General features: G+C 42.3%; 1 protein-coding gene across 1 annotated transcript in view; it reads right to left on the bottom strand.

Moving 5' to 3' along the window:
• LMO7 (LIM domain 7) overlaps positions 1-17,863 on the bottom strand; it is a 195,823-nt gene extending 177,960 nt beyond the window's left edge. The window contains exons 1-2 of the mRNA XM_047080733.1: positions 17,616-17,863; positions 16,516-16,586 (exon numbers count right to left, since the gene is read on the bottom strand). Coding sequence (XP_046936689.1) covers positions 16,516-16,575 — 60 coding nt within the window. The 5' untranslated portion in view covers positions 16,576-16,586; positions 17,616-17,863. The remainder of the gene's footprint in view (positions 1-16,515; positions 16,587-17,615) is intronic.
• Positions 17,864-21,902: the final 4,039 nt, after the last annotated feature.

The following is a 21,902-nucleotide window of genomic DNA, read 5'->3' as shown; positions in this document are numbered from 1 at the left end:
AGCTTAATGCATGGAATCTACATACCCTAGAGTCTAATCTTGAACTTCAAATAGACAGGAGCTAAGTGGAAGGAAGCAGGGAGTATAAGAACATATGGCAGTGTTTTCAACAGAGCAATAAATATGGAATTCTCCAACTTGAAAAGTCTCAGGCAAGTTGACTAGTCTTAGATTTATTAGTCCACTGACAGAATTAATAGCAAAGAGGTGCTAAAATGGCTCACATGCACATGTGGATCCCCAGAGAGAAGACAATGACAGAAGTACCATAAAGAAACAGAATTCATTACTCTTAAGGCATTTGTTCATTCCAACCTCAAGTTCTCATAAAGCATTATCACAGCTTAAGAACAATATAAAAAGGGCTCAATAAAAACCCATATTCACAAATCAGAGGTTAGGAAAAACATCAAGTTATCTAAGTGCATTTTGGGATACACACACACACACACACACACACACACACACACACACACACACATACCCTTAAAAATTAGCCATTCTAGGGGTTCCTGGGTGGCTCAGTCGGTTAAGTGTCTGACTTCGGCTCAGGTCATGATCTCACGGTTCGAGGGCTCAGCCCCACGTGGGGCTCTGTGCTGTCAGCTCAGAGCCTGAAGCCTGTTTCGGATTCTGTGCCTCCCTCTCTCTCTGTCCCCCGGCTGCTCGCACTCTGTCTCTGTCTCTCTCAAAAATAAATAAACATTAAAACATAAAAAATAATAAAAAAAAATAAGCCATTCTAGGAAAGGCAAAAAAAAAAAAGTCATCAATTGGTCCTCATTTCGGATTATATACAAAGTATAATAATAATAATAATAATGATAATAATAATAATAATAATAATATGGGCACCTACCATGTGTTGAGTGCCTACGCATATTCCACATCTTTTCTTCTAAACCCATCACCATCTTGCAATCCTCATTTTATAGTTCTGGGAATTTGGGTTTAGAGAAGCTTTATATTCTGTCCACGGTCACACATTTTACTGCAGCAGCCGCTATATGGCAGCTAAACCTAGTCAGTATTGCCCCAAACCCTGCCACTCTTGCCACTACGCCATGCTGGACCAAAGAGAAGAAACAAAGACACAGCATTCCGAAAACGTTCATCTGCATGATAACTATTTTGTGTGTATATTTAAGAGAAATGCCTTATCTCCTGATCACCTTCTGTTTTCAGATTAACATGATTTTAATTTTCTTAGAGTCACTAAATCGAAACTATGAAGATACTTTTTTCTGAACATTTGAAACAAAATATCTTCCCCAAATTATTGTCAGCTAAAATCCCTGGGGACAGGAGAGACATTTTTCCCCAGTTTATGGAAGAGGAAACTAAATTCAGAAGACTAAAGTGAATTCCTGATGATGTTCAACACACTAAGAGTACTTTATATAGAAGACCGCAATGATTCCTTCAGACCCGTTGTCCGACAACATACTTCCCCTAAGAACGAAGGCTTTGTACCTCTGACAGATCCAGTGATACCAACTGCGCTTAGGGGACGGTTTTGCTAACACAAGTTAATAGCTTGTTTGACACAATGTTGGTTTCTTGGTAGCTCTTCCTACCTCTTCTCTCATGGCGCTCTTGCCCCTACACTAAGACTTTCCAGAAGGATTTTCTGAAGCTTCATGTGGTTCCCACACTAACACTGTCCAGCTGTACTCTCAACAAGTGAGAGACTAACTACTCTCTTGTCAGATGCAATGGCCTTTGTTCCCACTTTCTTTTCCCACGATCACTTCTTCTAATCCAGAGCACTGTTGATACTCCTCTTCCTTTCTTTCAGGAAAACAATGTTTCCTTAAGATTTCTGACACATTCCTGGTTTTCTGCCTAGCTTTTTGAACATGACCTCCCCTTCTGCTTCCTTTCCACTTAAGAGAAGACATATCCCAAGGCCCAGTCCTTGATCCTCTCTGTGATATGGTCTTTCCCCTCCACTGACCCATTCTGTCCCCAGAATTCCACCATCACCTGATAGAGCACCTCAAGAAAAAATTCAAAGTCTGTATCCACAAATTGGCCTTGTAATTCTCACTACCTTCAGATAAGCACCTTCCACAACCAGTGGACTACTAGTTTCATTGCCCTACCAACAGGGCAATCCAATGGACCCTGGCCAATGATGGTGGTCCAAAGGACCACCATCATCTTTCTGGTCAAGCTCAAGAAGGACTTTCTCTATTAGCTTCCAAATGCTTTTCCTATCCTCAAAATCCCTGCAGATTTGCTGTCTAACATGGTCACATTTATTCCCATGCTGTTCTTGGGCTTATCTCCTCCCTGTCAGGGCAAGCCCCGGAAAGAACCACGATAGCACATACCCTCACCATTCCCCCCTCTCCACACACACCCTGCCTCTAAACCCATCACATTCCAACAGCAGGAAGTTGTTCACATCTTACTGTGAATTTACACATTTTACACAAAGTCTGAGAACTTTCCTATGCTTTTTAACTTAGCTCCAATCTTGAAATACAAAAAAAAAAAAAAAAAAAGAGAGAGAGAGAGAGAGAGAAAGACAGAGGCACACACATGGACTATCTATGGAATAGCTAATAGCACAAAAGGGTATGTATGTGCCAAAACCACACATACAACTATAACAGAAGGAAACAGAGGAAAGTAAATGAAGCAGTTCAGCTTGAGTTTTTCTGTTAGAAAAAAAATCTAACTTCAGATACTGGTTCTATCAGTATCAGCTGCATGGTGCTGGGAAAGAAACTTCACTTCTTTAATCTTTTCTCATCTGTTAAAAAGTTATATTTATAAATTTTTAATTTATTTTTATTTTTTTAACGTAGGCTTCATACCCAGAACGGAGCCCAATGCAGGGCTTGAACTCACAACCCTGAGATCAAAAGTCGGACAATTAACCGACTAAGCCACCCAGGTGCCCCCCCAGGAAATTATATTTATAAAAAGAACAATATCACATAATTCATATGACACCTAGGAGGAATAATGTTTTTTTAAAAAACACATTAAGAAAAAGTCAGTTTGCATCAAAACAGACAATTAGTTTCAGCTTCCTTTTTCCCCCATTTCTGAAAAAAAGCTCTTTAGAAAACTTCCACTCCTCAGTTTTATGTGCCATTTCAGAATGATTCCTAAAAAAAAACCCCAAAAAAAACAAAAACAAAAAAAAAACCACACAAAATTACAGCACTTTGGAAGCATGAGGTAGGCCTCTGGTGTTTGCGTGGGGCAGAGAAAAAACATTCCTATTCTCAAATTCTTTGAATTATTTTCATTTATTTCTAAAAGGGTAAAGTTGTGTTATGCTTCATTGTCTCAAATTAGTCTCTGGGTTCCTACTGAAGCTGAGGATACTATTCGGTGAGTTGTGAGATCTTTTTCATGACAAATGCCCCAAAGTTGCCTGGTAAAGTACTGTCCCCAGTGCAGGATATTCAGCTAAGGCAGCTCACTTTCAAATGTGCTGCTTTATCTTATGATACTTATTTGCATTTAGGCATCTTTACCATTGGTTGAACAAGGTCAATTACCCATGCTTCAAACCTGCTTTTTTAAAAACTTGCTTTGAACTTACTCAATATGGAACCGAAGTTTAAGAAAAGCAAACAAACAAACAAAAAACCTAACAGAACAAAACAGCTTGTTTCATTCAGTGAAGCACAGCCAGAGTCAGTCAAGTCACAGGATTAACAACATGTCAGGTAAGACATTTGTTGATTCGTCCATTTATTTATCCAACAAACATTTACTGGCATCTAGCAAATACCTGGCACTATTTAAGGCTTGAAAACAAGGTACACCTTTGCACATAAGGCACTTACAGATTCTAGTGACGGTTACAGCCAATCCAAAAAAATAATAGCCTATGAAAGCAAACAATAAGTGCTACAAAATTTGAGTGTGGACTGACAGGAGATTGTTATTCTACAGAGAGGAAGGGGAGGAAAGGGAGGAGGAGGTATCATTTGAGCTGAGACCTGAATAAGTGAAAGAAATGTATTCACGCAGGAGGAACAGCAACACCGAGGCCCTAAAATAAAAACCTCTGCACATCTGAGGAATAGCAGGAGGTCAGTATGACTAGAGCATGGGAAGACACACAGTGACAGCAGATGACATGGGCAAGTGGGACTATTTTATTAAAAAAAAAGTTTTTTAAACAAAAATGCAGATTTTATTCAAAATATAATAGATAGCCATTGAGGGGGGAGGAGGAGGAAGAGTTGGAAATGCGATCTCTGGTTTACTTTTTTTTATTGAAGTATAATTAACGTGCAGTGTTATATTAGCTTCAGGGGTACAATATAATGATTCAACAATTCTCTGCATTACTCAGTGTTCATCACAGTAAGTGTACTCTTGGTTCCCTTCACCTATTTCACCCATTTCCCCCATCCACCTCCCCCGTGGCATACCCAGTCTGTTCTCTGTATTTAACAGTCGGGTTTTGTTTTGTTTGTCTTTAAGTTTGGTCATTTTATTTCTTAAATTCTGTATGAGTGAAATCATATAGTATATGTCTTTCTCTGATTTGTTTCACTTAACATTATACCTTCTAGGTCCATCCATGTTGTTGCAAATGACAAGATTTCATTCTTTTTATGGCTGTATACTATTCCATTGTATGTATGCCATATCTTCTTTATTAATTCATCTACTGGTGGACATGTGGGTTGCTTCCACAGTTTGGCTATTGTAAATAAGGCTACAATAAACACAGGGGTGCATACATCTTTTCAAATCAGAGTTTTTGTTTTCCTTGGCTAAATACCTAGTAGTGGTATTACTGGATCATATGATAATTCTATTTTTAATTTTTTGAGGAAGCTCCATTTTGTTTTCCACAGTGGCTGCACCAATTTGCATTCCCAGAAACAGTGCATGAGGGTTCCTTTTTCTCCATATCCTCAACCACACTTATTATTTCTTGTCTTTTGGGGTCTAGCCATTTTGACTGGTATAAGGTGATATCTCAGTGCAGTTTTGATTTGCATCTCCCTGATGAATAGTGATGCTAAGCATCTTTTCATGAGTCTGTTGGCCATTTGTATGTCTTATTTCTAGCTTACACTTTTAAAGAGGAATCTGGCTATTATATTTGAAGCAGGGAGGATGGTGGCTACGGTAAGAAGTGGTCAGATTCTGGATATATTTGAAGATACAGCCAACTGAATCTCTTTATAGACTAGATGTGGAGTGTGAAAAAACAACAACAACAACCAAGAGTCAATAATGACTCAAAGCTGGGGACCAAAGCAAATGGGTTGAGAGTGGTGCCATGTACAAAGATGGGAAACACTGGGGGAGATGAGTAGGCAGGTGATAGGAAGGGGGAGAAACTCAGAGGTTTTTTGGGGAACAAAGTGGGATGTGCCTACTTGATCTACAATTGGAAATCTTCAGTGTACGTATGTATACATGTATGTGTGTCACACACACAGGGCAGGGAGAGAGGAAAAGGGAGACACTGTCAACGCCAGGAATACAAAAAGGAAGTCATCAGCATATAGAAGGTATATAAAGCTATGGATTTGATAATATCTGCTAGGGAGAGATTATAGACAGAGAAGGCATGGGAAGATGAACCCAGGGATACTGTAATACTTACTGATCAAGTAATCAGGAGGACTAAGCAAAGGAAAATCAGAAACATCAAGTAAAATGGGAGAAAAATCCAGAGAAGAGTTGAAGGAAATGTTTCAAGAAGGAAGATGTGTCTGTGTCTAATGCTTTTGATAGATTGACAATACTTTCTTCGGACACTAAGGTAAGTTCCAAATTGATTGCACACCACTCAAGAAGGCAAAACGTTTGCTTATTTTCTCCTTCCTGTGGTAGAATGAAAGACTTTAAACCCTAGTAAGAAAGAATTCCAGAATCAAAGTTTATAATAAGGAAGGCAATGAGTGTCCTTCCTTGAATATTATGAAATTGTGGTATAACAAAACAAGATCTCTCCTTCCCAGCTCAGACATCTAGATCAAATTTCAACCTTGTCAAGAAGAGAAAATCTTTCATCATGGTCTTTTTTCCAGTACTTACTAGTACTGAATTTCTAGTACTATGAGAAATTTCTAGTATGCCATGGACTACTGAAATGTAGGTCAATAAGAAATTGATGCTTTTGGGGGTGCCTGAGTGGCTCAGTTGGTTAAGTGTCTGACTCAATTTCAGTTCAGGTCACAATCTCATGGATCATGAGACTGAGCTCCATGTCAGGCTCTGTGCTGACAGTGAGGAGCCTGCTTAGGATTCTCTCTCTTCCTCTCTCTCTCTCTCTCTGTCCCTCCCTGGCTTGTATGCATTCACACACATGTTCCCTTTCTTGCTTTCTCTCTCAAAATAAATAAATATTTAAAAAACAAAGAAATTGATACTTTTTGTAAACAGTCTTATAGAAGAACCTAATAGATATAATTTATCTCCTGTTGTAGCTCAAAGTATAATTCAATGTCATCATATAAAAATGCTTCCCTTTTACAACACTTTAAATGGTTAACTGAGCATTAATCTGGTTACTTAGATATAGCAGAACACATAAATCTAAAGTGTGCAATTGTTCAGGAATGTCTATCAGCAATTCTATAGTTTATAAAATATTTGATCACCATGTGCTTTCCAGGCACCAACATCACAAGACAGAAGCTGCGTTCTAGTGTGAAGGACTTACCATAAACAGAAAATAGTTTATCTTACAGCTTCAGATAGAATGAGCACTGTCTGACCAGTGTTTCTCTGAGACAGTAGAGTGTAGTGATTAAGAGGGCAGGCTGTGGAGTCAAAATGCCTGGGTTCAAATCCCCAACCACCACTTAGTAGTTTCAGTGTTTCCTGAGAAAATTATTTGACTTCTCAGTCCTCTTTTTTCCTCATTGGAGAGAACACCCCTGGTCCTAACAGTCCTTCATTATTAAGGTACGCAGGGACAATACACTTGCCCCGTGTCTTGCACATGTAGAAGGAAGTACTAGTTGCTTTAATTGTCAGTTACTCACCTTCTCGTATAAAACCTTCACAGCCTATTCAAGTCAGCCTATTCTGGCACAGGACAGCCCTTTGTTTATAGAAACATCTTCAAAATACTTGATACTAAGGTCTCACTGTACCCGAACAGTTATTACTAGTGTTGCCCTTTGAACCCACATAGAATTTTTCTAACCTCTGTCCTTATGACAATCCCCACTGTACTTAAAGAGACATAATGTCTGTGCACCATCATCTAATGCACGCAAGCACCAAACTGATCCTCCTCTACACAGAAATGAGAACCGGTCTTCGAGGACCCTACAAGGGAGGATATTACAATCTTTGGAAAGACTGTTTATGGGACTGTGTCATGATTCATCTGTAGAATTTGCTAATGCCCGTCTACTTAGAGAAAAGTGGCAGATTGAGTGTATTAAATCTCTGTTCCCAAAGTCGTGCACAGATGACAACTCTTTTCCTTATTAAGAGCTTTGAGTACATCAGAAATGTTTTAAGAAAACACACACACACACCCAATAATTACCTTCCGAAACTGAAGACTAAGTAGAAGTGCACATATTTTATCACTCTCCTCAAGCTCTAATATACTCTTTGACAGTTAACAGTTTTAAGGAGATCTGCAAGCATTAAGTAAATAAGCCAATCTTTTGACAGGACACAAAACAGTCATTCCTTCAACAAGCATTTGAGAACTTTCTGCCAGGAATTATAGGCTGCAGAACAACAGAAACAACTCAGTCTACAGAAGGTAATACATGAGATTGTCTTCCCACAACATCCATTTTCTCCAAACTAAAAAGGTTGGACAAAATTTATTAATGTTGCTTTGTTTTTCTTAACTAACATTCTCAAAACGAGTACTTTTAACTCAAATGCCGTTATGTTTGCCAGCAGTTTAAACGTGAAGGAGGAGGTAAAAGGAGCCAGTTGTCTCCACAGGAGTCCCTTACTAAGCCAAAGCACTCTTGGCATCCAGAGAGCGAGCCTGCTAGAGCCCTACACAGAACAACGAGACCCAAATGAACCAGATGAAGCAACAGGCTCCCTGCCACACACTTGGGACGTTATTCCTCTCAGCCTAAGAGAGGATTTCTGTGTTTTATCAAGGGCTGACGGAATATCGAGGTGCTCCACTCCTCAAAATGGACAAACATTCCATTCTTCATAATTTTGTTGAGAATTCAGAGCGTCTATCTCCAAACAGCCCAAAAAAAAACCCAAGACAACTCAGGAGGCACTTCCTTAAGGACCCCCACCATGCCCATGACCTTGGAGATGTGCTTTAGCAGGCCAGGGGCCCTCTGAGCCTTTTGTGACTGCAGGCAGAGGAGCCAGAACCCTCCGTGTTCCAGGGCCATCCTTTCTCACTGGAGGAAACCCGATGTATTATCTGTTACATAAATGTTTAGCATCACCAGGGATCTGAGAAGAGGGAGAACATCATGCATGTTTCATCCATTTATTTAGAGAAAAAACACAAATGACAATTTCCAATTCTGGCCAGAATTTGGAGAGCATTAATATATTCATTTATATATACCAGAATGTATCAACCTCCACTCATGGTTGCAAACTAGCACAAACCTTTCACAGGGTAACTTGGTGAGGTGTCAAGAGCCAAGAAATCATTCATTTCCTTTGACCCAGTGAGTGCATGTCTGTAACTGGTTTGAGGACACTCCATTTTATTAAAGGTACAAGTTCTTGCACTTCCCCTCATGTTAAGACAAGGCATATTTCTAGCTTTCAGTACACAGGTACGTTGAAAAGATCCAGAATAACACTATACTGGAATCCTCCTAGTTGCCCAGGAAACGCCAAGACATGTGTGTGCTTATACCTCCTAGAGTCAGGCTATTTTAATGGCATCCCTGCCCTGGTTTCTATTTGTATGAATCAGTTCCTTCTCAAGAGGATTTTGTGAGTACACACTCATCTCTTGCCATCCTTCCTGTCATAGAATTTTTTTATTTTCAAATAAAGATAGTGTGTTCAAGTAATAGTAAAATGCTACATGAAGAAAAAAGGAACAACTTGACAATCATGATATTGCTTGGCTGTTCAAAACTACACTAAGAAATCTAAGATGTTAGAAATCAAAAAGGTGGTTGCCTGTAAGAGGGAGAGACTCAAGTGCCCTTCTGGAAGGGAACTTTGTTGAGTGACAAAAATGTTCTATAAGTTGATTAAATTTCTGGGTACACGGGTGTAAAAACATTTGACAAAATTCCCACAACCGTACATTAAAAATCGGTGCATTTCTCTGCATGTAAAGATTACCTGAGTAAAAATAAACTACTCTCAGCAACTTCTAAAAGTTGTGCTGTAGAGAACTTGAAGCTCTTACGCCAAGTTATAAAGTCACAAAGTGGGCAAATGTGTTAGCCCCGCTGCAGCTTGATGCAAATGCTGCCTCTCTGTGAGCTTACCTGACTCCCCAGGCCGACTCAGGCTGCCCCCTCAGTGCCATCACTACAAATTGTGCAAATTTCTACTACTACAGCACTTATCTGACAGTGCTGCTGGGTGTGTTTGTATGTCTGCTCCTTGTGGGGCATGCCTCCATCTGGAGGTCCAGGAAAGAGGCTCAGAAGGTGGCATTTGAATCAATAAGCCCAGCAAGTGTCCAGTACAGAGTAAGCACATAATAGGCAATCTCTGGGTAACACATTGACTGAATGCAAGTCCCCATGAGGGACAGCATTAATCAGAAGGCAGGAAGAGTGTGCCATGACTCAGGAGCAGGGCTGGAACAGAAGAGAAAATGTTAGGTAAACAGGCAAGTACACACGGCTACTCAGATGAAGGCATATCTTGTAGCTAGCTGGTCCTGACCAAGCAACTAACTGCGCAAGCAATGAACTCAGCTTTAGACCCTGAAGCAAGTTTCTGCTGGGAGAAGAAATAAGTTCTGGTCCTTAAAACCCTATTTTTAAGTTTTGTTAAAGCTGTAGCCTTCAGATTATACTTCCATTCAACAAGCACTTACCAGGAACCATGCCAAATCCCTGAAATAAAGATATTATTCTGGGGGCGCCTGGGTGGCTCAGTCAGTAAGCAACTGACTTCGGCTTGGGTCATGATCTCGCAGTTCGTGCGTTCAAGCCCTGTGTCGGACTCTGTGTCTCCCTCTTTCTGCCCCTCCCCCACTCGTACTCTATATCTCTCTCAAAAATAAACATAAAAAAAAGATATTGTTCCTTCCCTCAGCTTATAATCTAATATGGAAAAAATGGATAGAATTATAGCATGAGTGCAAAAAGAGAGATCTACACGAGGATAGAGGGGAGGAAGGAATGGGTGCAGTATAGGTGTGGTAGTTGAGAAAAGGCCCCACATAAAGGCTAGTTTTAGCCCAAGCATAGAGGACTGAAGAGGAGTAATGGGTATCAGGCACACAAAGATGAGACTAACTGGCTCCTTTTACCTTCTCCTTCCTTTTTAAACAAGGAATAAGGCATATTCCACACATGATAACCCAGAGGTGAGAAAACAGCTTCCTGTGTGTGGGCAAACTCAAGCAAAGATTAGGAACAATAATTGCTTTTTGGTAAGCATGTCACTTAACCAACACAGCCACCATGGGAGGTCAAGGAAGAAAACAGAGACCTAGTGGGTTTAATTAAGCAGCAGAACCAGGACTTGAACTATGATTTGTTCCCAAACCAGTGAGGGTTTTTTCTTTTTTTTTTTTTTTCCAATTTCATTGAGATATAATTGACACAGAGTTCAGTATAAGTTAAAAAGTGTAACACATAATGATTTCACATACATATATTGTAAAACGCTTGCCACAGGAAGTTACAATATAGTTACAAAAATAGTTTTTTCCTTGTGGTGAGAAATTTTAGGATCTATATTCTCCTAGCAATTTTCAAATATACCATACAGCAGTGTTAACCATAGTCCTCAGGAATTGGATGAAGTGGTCAAAAAGTATGAATTTCCAATTATAAGACAAATAAGTACTGGGTATGTAGTGTACAAAACAGTGCTCTCATGGGGCACCTGGGTGGCTCAGTTGGTTGAGCGTCCGACTTTGGCTCAGGTCATGATCTCGCAGTTCAAGAGTTCAAGCCTTGCCTCGGGCTCAGTACTGACAGCTCAAAGCCTGGAGCCTGCTTCAGATTCTGTATCTCCCTCTCTCTTTGCCCTTCCCCAACATATGCGCGCGCTCTCTCTCTCTCTCTCTCTCTCTCTCAAAAATAAATAAATGCTAAAAAATTTTTTCAAAACAGTGCTCTTAATCTCTATGCCACCTGGCACCTAGGCAAACAGTTATGGAGAAAAGATAAAAAAAAAATAGATATATAGGCAGAGATGAGATTGTAAGCAGCTGTAAATGTTATGGTATGCTTCACACTGCGAAGATGTGAAGGTGATAGACTTTAAAATCTTGGAGCGCCTGGGTGGCCAGCCAGTTAAGCATCTGACTCTTGATTTCAGCTCAGGTCATGATCTCAAGTCAACAGGGAGCCTGCTTGGGATTCTCTCTTTCCTCTCTCTCTGCCCCTCCCCCTTCTGGTACATTCTCTATCTCTGTCTCTGGCTCGCTCTCTCAAATATAAATAAACACTTTTTAAAAATAAAAAATCAGAAAAAAATAAGTGAAATCTATTCATGACTCCCCAGAAAAGAAGGAACTAACAAAATCAGGTTTTTATTTTGAAAAAATAATTTTGGCTACAACAGCTAGTATAAGAATTGCTTCTTAACAATTAAATTTTTTTAAAAATTTTAAATGTTTGAGAGAGAGAGAGAAATAGCATGAGTGGGGGAGGGGCAGAGAGAGAGACACACACAGAATCTGAAACAGACTCCAGGCTCTGAGCTGTCAGCAGAGCCGGAAGCGGGACTCAAACTCACAAACTGTGAAATCATGATCTGAGCCGAAGTCGGACACCCAACTGACTGAGCCACCCAGGTGCCCCCAACATTTAAATTTTTAAATAAATTTTTACCATCATAGTATGTCCAGGTTTAACACTGTTCCTTGAAATTATATGAAATTACCAAAAATTCTTCTATGAATTTAGGGACATTTTCAAGTGAATGTTTACATCATTCCACATACATTTGCAAAGCAACAGTACAAATCCATGAAACCTTCATTTAGTCCACAGATAATGCTGGTGTGCACTGAGGACACATATATCCCAAGCAAACCCTTTCAAACCAGATCACAGGTTGGGAACCATTAGCAGAAAGGATGCAGGTTACAGAGAAAGAGGGAAACCACTTAGAAAGATTTGGAGGTGCATGGAGAAACAGACTAATTGGAAGTAACTGAGGAAGGAGTTATATTCTGGTGCCAGGTCTGGCAATGAGTTCAACTTGGCATCCTTAGGTCCTTCTACAGGATGATGGTGATACTGAAAGAATCAAACTCCGAGATAACAGGAAGCACAGGTAAGCAAGGAGGTGGTAAATTAAGTTAGTCTGTTCTCCAGCCATGAAAATTACTACCGTATATAAACTTCAACCTAAAGAGCAACATTAACCCACAGAATGGAAACTGGCCACCAACCAATGCAATGAGTGATATATCCAGTTTTCAATCTTACTGGTATTTTGTCTGTTCACTACAAAGACTTTTTAATGTCCCAAAACAGAGAGACAGAGGCAACTATTAGGTGTAGAAAATTAGAAGGTGCTCCAGAAAAAGTTTAAAATTAGAGGGTCTGGACAGCACTTTCTACTTCATCACCTACTCCATGACCTTGCTGGAATTAAACTTCCTCTCTGCCTTTGCCTTTAAACTACTATGTTATTTGGTTTTAAACCAGTGTTTAATCATAAACCAGCTCTGCTACATTATTAATATTCCAAACAGCATTTCCAACCAGATAATAATCCAATATCATTATGTTGGATTAAAGAGTGCACATTCCTACATTTGCTTTAAATTGAAATGCTAAACTAGCCCCCCCAAAATACATACACTCTTAACCATTTAAGCACAATTTAAAATAGCCATAAAATTTTAGTTGGTAGAATAACAATCACTGCCCCTTGCCCCACCCTTTCACCTTCCCCTCTCAAAATAAAATAAATAAAACTTTAACTCTGGTTGTGGGAAATAATGTATTAGCTATCACAAAAGAATGGAAATGACAAAGAACATACTAACATGGACACTGGCTGTCACTCAAAATTTTACAAGGTTATTGGAGTTCCTCAACCTTGGGTTAGTCAAAGCTGCAGCTGAGAATAAAGGCAGCAAAGTACACCATATAATACATATATGTTTATATATATGAATAACCCACATATGCCTCAATATATGTCGAGAAAAGTACGGTAGAGAAAATGGAGCAGGAGCAAGAATATTAGCATGCAAAAGAAAGACTTACACCATAATCTTCTTCACTTTCCAAAATATGTTATAAGATACACTTTGGAATCGATATTTTATCTTTAAATTAGGGGTTCTCAGAATTAAGAGGCGATTGTGGCAACAAAGGAGTCATCCATTCTGCTTCTTTTGGCAAGAACAATGTTTTAAAATATGTGCTTTAGTTGCAAAGGCAAAGCTAAGGAGACAAATAAATTTGGACACTAACTGGAGAAATAAAGTAAACCTAAGAGTAGGCACACTGCTGTCACTCTGAATGCCCAGAGCATGCCCAAAGTGTACATGAATATGTAAAGCGTTCACATATCTTCAATGAGCATACTGCCTTGCTCCCAGTGGCAGGAGGGGGAAAAAATGACTTGAATGTTAATTTCATTAACTATATTATAATGATATGGCAAAGCCTTTAGAAAAATTGTCTCTTGGGGCGCCTGGGTGGCGCAGTCGGTTAAGCGTCCGACTTCAGCCAGGTCACGATCTCACGGTCCGTGAGTTCGAGCCCCGCGTCGGGCTCTGGGCTGATGGCTCAGAGCCTGGAGCCTGTTTCCGATTCTGTGTCTCCCTCTCTCTCTGCCCCTCCCCCGTTCATGCTCTGTCTCTCTCTGTCCCAAAAATAAATAAACGTTGAAAAAAAAAAATTTTAAAAATAAAAAAAAAAAGAAAAATTGTCTCTTGGGGCGCCTGGGTGGCTCAGTCGGTTGAGCGTCCAACTTTGGCTCCAGTCATCATCTCACAGCCTGTGGGTTCAAGCCCTGTATCGGGCTCTGTGTTGACAGCTCAGAGCCTGGAGTCTGCCTCGGATTCTGTGTCTCCCTCTCTCTCTGCTCCTCCCCCACTTACAGTCTGTCTCTGTCTCTCAAAAGCAAATAAACGTTAAAAAAAAAAAGGTAGACTGGTCCTCATTACTTTTATCAGTGGCAGATCGTTCCCTATTTCAGAGATGACAGCAGCTATGGGTTGTTTCTTTTTTATGAGCTTGTTATTTTCTAGAGTTTTGTTCATTTAGTTGTTTTTTTTTATACTCCGTTTTTTTTAATGGATTTCAAAAATGACTATACTTATATAGCTTATTGGGATTGTTTTGGGTCCTACCATGTATTACTTATGTTTGACCCTTATTTACTGATGGCAAGGTAAGCTCTACTCTTGTACTTGAAGAGACAGGCCTTCTTTAAATGTGTTGGTAGTAGGAAGCAAAACAGTGATGGGTGGTATCGGCAATGATTTTGGAGAAAAGAAGACCAATAGGTTTGGGGCGCCTGGGTGGCTCAGTGGGTTAAACGTCCGACTTCGGCTCAGGTCATGATCTCACGGTCTATGAGTCGAGCCCCAAGTTGGGCTCTGTGCGGACAGCTCAGAGCCTGGAGCCGGCTTCCAATTCTGTGTCTCCCTCTCTCTCTGCCCCTCCCCCACTCGCGCACGCTCTCTCTCATTCACTCTCTCAAAAATAAATAAACACTAAAAAAAATGTAAAGAAAAATGGTCTCTCTGCTAAAGATGAAAAAAACGCGTTTAGAGGGGACGTTTGAGAGTGGGAAGGTGAGCACATATACCCTGCACTATGATATCTTTTACTGCAACACACTTCGCTAGAGTTTGTTAGATGCAAATTTCTCACAGAAAGCCTACACCGTCATGAGCAAGCTAAAACAAACAAGGAATTTTTTAGACTTCAAAAATCTGTATACTAAACGAGGAAAGTGTGAAATCATCCATATTCATAGATTTCCTGAAGCAAATACAGAGCACGCAGATACAAACACCGCATAGGAATCACGTATGACCAAAAGTGTCCCCATAGTTCTTCCCTTCTCTCTCCCTCCGGCCCTAACACTCAAAATCAAAAAGGCAACTTTAATTTCTTTTCTAAAATTATGAAGAACAAATCCTACTAGTGGAAAATTACCTTTGGATGCCCTGGTCTTTCAAAGTTTATGAATGAGGGAAGTCATTTCTCTTAACTGCACTGCTGGAATTTTCCCACTCTCATTTCAATTCAAAATACACTGTTTATTCTTCTCTCAACCTCTGCATACCCTCCCCTCACACCTTCCCCCCACCCCAACCTTCTAAATCACCTTCAGACTAGCTCAAAGTTTCAGTCCAAAAAAGGACATCAACAGCTGATTTCTTGACCCCCCGACTCACATTTCACATTCCTTTATTTACTGTTAGAAATGGAACACTGAAAGTTTATTCTCTTCTTTCCCCCCATATATACATTTGTTTTCTTAAGGACAAATTAATTCTTATTAAACATTGTGTGCTTTGGGAATTCCTAAATATGCTGGTTTTTTCCCCCCGCTGGAATAACCTTTAAACCTAATCTGCATTTTTAAATACCTTGAATAAGCCAGCACGTGGCATCTATAACTCCTAAATAACTGCAAGGCTGGTGTAGGCAACAATTTTCTAACAAGCGGTTGTTCCTGGCTCACATCTGTTCTGAAGACTGCCTTAGCATCATTTAAAAAGTCATCTTTTTCATCCAGCAGAATAGCGGGTGCAAGTCCTGGTGTTAACTTTTTTACAGATAAGTGCAACCTTAGGTGTTGACGAAGAAACCTCCTAGAGACCATCTCCATTTCGACGGGGGGAAAAGGGAATGGAAGATCTTGTCCCTAAGGCACAACCGGGGTCAGTGAGTGACCCCAGGAGATCTTAGTCTCATCAACGCCGACTTTGAATAAGTAAAAACCTTGACTCCAGATGCCGCGCGCGAGAAAATCTCTCTCCGGATGCGACTTTAGCGTCCAACCTCCTCCACTCACCCTCCCACACCACACACACGAAATACCCTGCGCAGGTAAGTGTCGGGCATCCCCACTGTAACCACCGCAAAGAACCACTCCGGAGGACGCGGGGCCGACTCTGCCCCTGTGCTGACGTGGTCTGGCTCACAAGGATGCGCGGTCCCGAACCCAAGAGGGCGAACGCTCGGCTCTGCACTGAGCCCTGGCAGAGGAGCTCTGGGGAAGCCAGCGAGGCCGTCGTGGGGAGCGCAGCACTAAGCTCAGCTGGACGTTAAAAGATCAGAGAAGCAGGACTTGCAAAGTCCCCCAAACTGCAAAGCCAACCAGCTGCCACGCGCCGGCGCAGGTCCCGGGAGGAGGCTGGGGCGCAGATCGGCGGGAGCGGCCTCGAGGCCGCAAACTCGTGCGGAAAATGGTAAAGGCACTCACCTCCACCCATCTCTGGGCCTCGGCGAACGCCAGGGCGCAGTCGGCCCCGGCCTCCTCCATCCCTTCCAGGACTAGGGTAAGAGGGAGAGAGAGAGACGCGGTGAGTGCACGGAGGGGCGGGGGGTCCCGCGCGCGTCTGGCCCCGGCGCCCGGCCTCTGCTCAAGCTGCGAGGCTCCCGGGTTCTCTTTCCCTTTGTTGCGCTCTGCAGTTCGCTAAAGTTTCGAACCCACGAGAACCTGAAGACGTGGCTTCCTCTCAACTCCTGAAAACAACCCCGGGGCTCCGGGCAGCCGGACAGGGCGCGGGAGGTGGACGGGGGACTAGAGGCGGCGCGTCTCACCAGCCGGGCAACTGTTTGGACTTCAAAAGTCGCAGCGCCGCAGCCACCGCCCTCCCCGGAATGGCCCCGCCCCAGCCCACCCCGCCGCCCACCGCGAGCCGCAGAGTCGCCGCTTCCGTCCGCCCCCCCTGCGGCTCCCCGGGGCTCCCGGCCGCAGCCGCCTTTGTGGTCAGACTGTCTGGGCCAGGGGATGCCACCGGCCGCCAGGAGGCCGTGGCCGAGACCACGCTCCCGCTCCCGCGCTGCCCGCCCAGACCGCGGCTCCGCCCCGAGGGACGGCGCCCCCACGCCCGCATCCTTCCAGCCTCTGCCCGCCTGGCCGCCTTCCATGTCCCGGGGCCCCGGTAAGAGGCGTCCCCTCGGCTTTCGGCCGCCCGGCCCGCCTGACATACCAGAAATAGCTGCACACAATTGCACCTTTCCGGGCCAAGAAACTTCCCCGGTGGAGGAGCGCGGCCCTCCGCGACGCGCAGCCGCCCAGCCCGCCGCCCTCACCTGCGGCCGGAGCCCACCGTCCCGCTGCGCGCAGCCCCGCAGCCAGGTGCGCGGCCTTCCCCACCCCAAGTTCTCCGCCCCCTTGTGCCGCCCGGGCCCTCCTGGCGGCAGGTGGGGGTAGTGGCCCGAGCGCGTGCCGCCCATTTCCCCCCATACTAAGCCGGCCCCGCTCCTCCCCGCTTCCAGGTGGGTGAGGTGGAAGGGACCTGGATCGCGTCGCAAAGGATGCGAGCGGGTGGCCACCTGAATTTCTCCCGCGCTCACCCCGAGCGTCGGTCGGTAGCGTGACAGATTATTCAGTGGCCGCAGCGGTCCTGGGTAGGTCCGGGGCTGGAGGCTCGGAGGCTCAAGGCTTACGTTCTCTCTTCACACGAAAGTCAGGTCTTCGGAAAGGAATGTGTTCGTTGGTCTAGTCTCCCTGGGACCTCGCTTGAAACTCCTGAAACCCTGTTTAGGCCACATGTTGATGGCGTCACCTTTGGAGGAAGATAAAGATCTTACTCCCGTAAAGTAAATAACCCCTTACTTTCGTTTTTCCGGTTGATTGATGTCGTTTTTCATCATAAAGAGTAAACAAGTAAGGAGGAAGGAGACTAGTGTAATGAAAAGCTAAAACCTAGCGCCTATAGTTAACAATCGTTTGCATTTTGCCTTATTTGCTTATCACCTTCATTTCCTGCTTAAAGATAGATATTATTATACTTCACCCCAAAATAGTACAATATGAATCTCTTTTTTTTTTTTTAAAGGACACTTGTCTACAAAAGCATATTACCATTTTCACCTCTAACCAAAGCTAACAATTACCCAGTGTCAATTTATACCCAATCCGGACTCAAATTCCCCCACTGATCCCAAAATGTCTTTTACAGCTGTCTTACTCAGAACAGAATCCAAACAATGACCACACGTTGCATTTGGTTACATCTTTTTTTAACCTAGAATAGCTTCCTCTTTCAATGCCCCCAACCCGCTCTTTTATTTTTTATTACTGAATTTTTCTAAGTTTTTATTTTAATTCCAGTTAGTTAACATACAATGTTATATTAGTTTCAGGTATACAGTGTGGTGATTCAACACTTCCATACATCACCCTGTGCTCATCAGGACAAGTGCCCTCCTTAATCCCCAGCACCTATTTAACCCATCCCCACACACCCCTCCCCTCTCATAACCATCAGTTTTCTGTATTGAAGAGTCTGTTTCTTGATTTGCCTCTCTCTCGTTCATTCTTTCTCCCTTTGCTTGTTTGTTTTGTTTCTCAAATTCCTGCTTTTTTTTTTTAAGAATGACATTGTCTTGTTAGACGGACTCCTATGTACTTCTAGTCCAGGAGAAGGACAGACATTCCCGAAGCTTCATAAGAGTTATTGTTACTACAGTTACTATGTACATATACTACACTGTTTAAAGCTACTGCTCTGTAACTTGACCTAAAGCTATGGGGGTAACAGCCCAGGTTGGTAAGAAGCACATAGACACGAATATGAATGACTGAAGTTACCAAGTCACCAGACACGCTGAGCTTCAATTTCCTCGTCTGAAAATTGTGCTGATAATTACTACTTCAAAGTAAATAAGGTTGTGAAAATTAAATAGGATGGTGTATGTAAAAGCCTAGGGCACTGCTTGGCATAGGAGGACACTAAATAAATAATGGTTATTTCCCATTAGTCTCTCTAACAGTAGTGTGTCAAATATGGATTTTTTCCTTATAAATGGGGATTTCATTTATTTGCTCAAGTATTCCCATTGCCAATTTGGTTTCAAATCAGCTCAGGCAGCAGCCATTTCTGTCTCTTTAATGATGCAAATTTGCAAGTCAGAAAACCCAAATCCAAATCTTTGCCTTCTATCAGGCATGAGAGTGAGTGTTTTAACCTTCTGGAAAAATTGAATCAGCCCTATAAAGAAAAGTAACCTACCTTAGGAGTTTACAATTAAATTCACAACAATAAAACATCAAAAATATTACTCATTTTCCAGGAGAATTGGAGATACTTTCATTATTTAAAAACAGTACAACTGTCATGTGTTATATGTTACCAATGAACTGTTGGTGGGAGAAAGTGGTACAATCTTTCTGGAAGGTAATTGGGCAATAAATATTAAAAAGTTTTTTAACTATCCGTGCTCTGTTGCAGCAATTTCACTTCTGGGAATTTATCCTAAGGATATGAAGGAAGATCTATGTGCAAAATGAGCATGTGTGGTGGAAACAGATACACTCAAACCTCCCTTTAGAGGAGGGCTGTGGTCAGCAGCCAGCCTGCATCTGCCAGCTCCTTGAGGTCGGCCTTAGCTGCAGACCTCTTCTGAGGTCATGGTCCTCCCAGAGTGGCTCTCATCTGGTGATTGAGTGACTGTACTTAGAAAAGCTCAGTCATCTCCACCTAAATGAGTTGAGTACCTCTGATAGGTGCTTCCCATAAACATGAGGCCAGTGTCACAGTTCAGCTTCTCCCTTGCTCTTTCCTCTTCATTGCACAGGGGTCAATCGCTAATAAATACCTGCTCTTCTAATGCCATTTCTGGAGGACTAAACCTTTGATGGCAAGAAGCATTCATTAAAAATGAAAATCCCAAAACAATCTAAGCCAACAACAACAGGGACAGTGGAGTAAATCACGTTGCTTCCATACAGTGAGATATTACACAGTCATTAAAAATGTAAAAGGCGGGGGGCACCCGGGTGGCTCAGTCGGTTAAGGGTACAACTCTTGATTTCGGCTCAGGTCATGATCTCACGGTTTGTGAGTTTAAGCCCCACATTGGGCTCTGCACTGACTGTGCAGAGCCTGCTTGGAATTCGCTCTCTCCCCTCTCTCTCTGCCCCAACCACACTTGCTGTCTCTGTCTCTGTCTCTGTCTCTCTCTCAAAATAAACTTAAAAAAAATGTAAAAGGCTTGGGCACCTGGGTAGCTCAGTAGGTTGAGTTTTGGACTCTTGGTTTTGGCTCAGGCCATGATCTCACGGCTTTGTGAGTTCGAGCCCTGCCTCTGGCTCTGTGCTGATAGCACAGAACCTGCTTGGGATTTTCTCTCTCTCTCTCTCTCTCTCTCTCTCTCTCTCTCTCTCTTCCCCTCCTCCACTCACGCTGTCTCTGTCTCTCTCAAAATAAGTAAATAAACTTTTTAAAAATGTAAAAGGCAGGGCACCTGGGTGGCTCAGTCCACTAAGTGTCTGACTTCAGCTCAAGTCATGATCTCACGGTCAGTGGGTTTGAGCCCCGTGTCGGGCTCTGTGCTGACAGCTCAGAGCCTGGAGCCTGCTTCGGATTCTGTGCCTCCCTCTATCTCTGTCCATCCCCCACTCACATTGTGTCTCTCTGTGTCTCTCAAAAGTGAATAAACGTTAAAAAAAATTTTTTTTTAATGTAAAAGCCTATTCAGTGACACAGGGGGATGTTTAAAGGTATATAGTGAAGTGGGTAAAATAGCAATGTATAAAGCACCCTAATTTGTGATTATATTTTTAAAATGCTTATTTTCTCACATAGAACAAACTAGAAAAAAACTCCACTTAAATTTTAATGCCAGCTATTTTTAAATGAAGATATGGTACTTCTCTCTCTTTTACAATTTTTTTTTAGCAAGAGACATATATGTTACTTTTATAAACGAGAAAGGAGACATCCAAATATCTTTTTTGACTATCTCATCCCACAAACTTCAGCTTCCTCCTGCCTTCTCTGACTTGGTAAATAGTACCATGCCTAAAATTTGGGAACTGTGCTGGACTTCTTGTCTCTCACCCCCATGTCTACCCCAATACCACTCCTTTCCATTTATTTCTTAAATATCTCTCCAATTGGCCCCTCTTCTCCATCCCCATTTCCAGTACCTTAGGTCTGGCCCTCATTAGCTCTCAGCTACATTTCACAAATCATATGACCTTTCTAAAATGTAAATCTTACCACACTACCAAAACATCCCACCTCCCTTTACTCCTTCAATGACTCCCAGTTGCCTTCAAGGGCCATTTGATGATTCCTAGAACATTAAGTGTCATCCTTCAGAATTTGCGCCTGCCCACATCTCTAACCACCTGTTTGGGCCCATATTTCTCCCCTTGTGGGAAATGTGCTTCTCTCTCTCCTTGCCTGGCTTTCTCCTCCTTATTCTACCAGGCTCAATTCAGGTCTCTTGCATCTCAGTTTTAAAACATCTTTGCAGATCATCCTGGGCTAGGTTAGTTATCTCTTCTTTATGTAGTCTTTGCCCCTTTCATGAAGTATTATATTTCTATTGTCTATTTTTCTCATTGAACCATGAGCAATAGGAGTGTGTGACACACATCTGGTGTTCAACAACTGTTTATTGATCAACGTGTATGTGGGTGTTGATATATATATATCTAGATATATAGATATACACACACACACATATACATATACATATATACACATATATATAATTAATATACTATCACTTTTTTTAATGTTTATTTCCTTTTGAGAGAGAAAGAGAGAGCATGAGCAGGGGAGGGGCAGAGAAAGAGGGAGACACAGAATCCAAAGCAGGCTCCAGGCTCTGAGCTGTCAGCACAGA

The sequence above is a fragment of the Lynx rufus genome, unplaced genomic scaffold, assembly GCF_022079265.1.
Source record: "Lynx rufus isolate CCGP_SWC_20201006 ecotype Redwood Valley unplaced genomic scaffold, mLynRuf1.p SCAF_1, whole genome shotgun sequence".
Taxonomy (NCBI): domain Eukaryota; kingdom Metazoa; phylum Chordata; class Mammalia; order Carnivora; family Felidae; genus Lynx; species Lynx rufus.
This window is presented reverse-complemented; position numbering and strand designations above follow the sequence as displayed.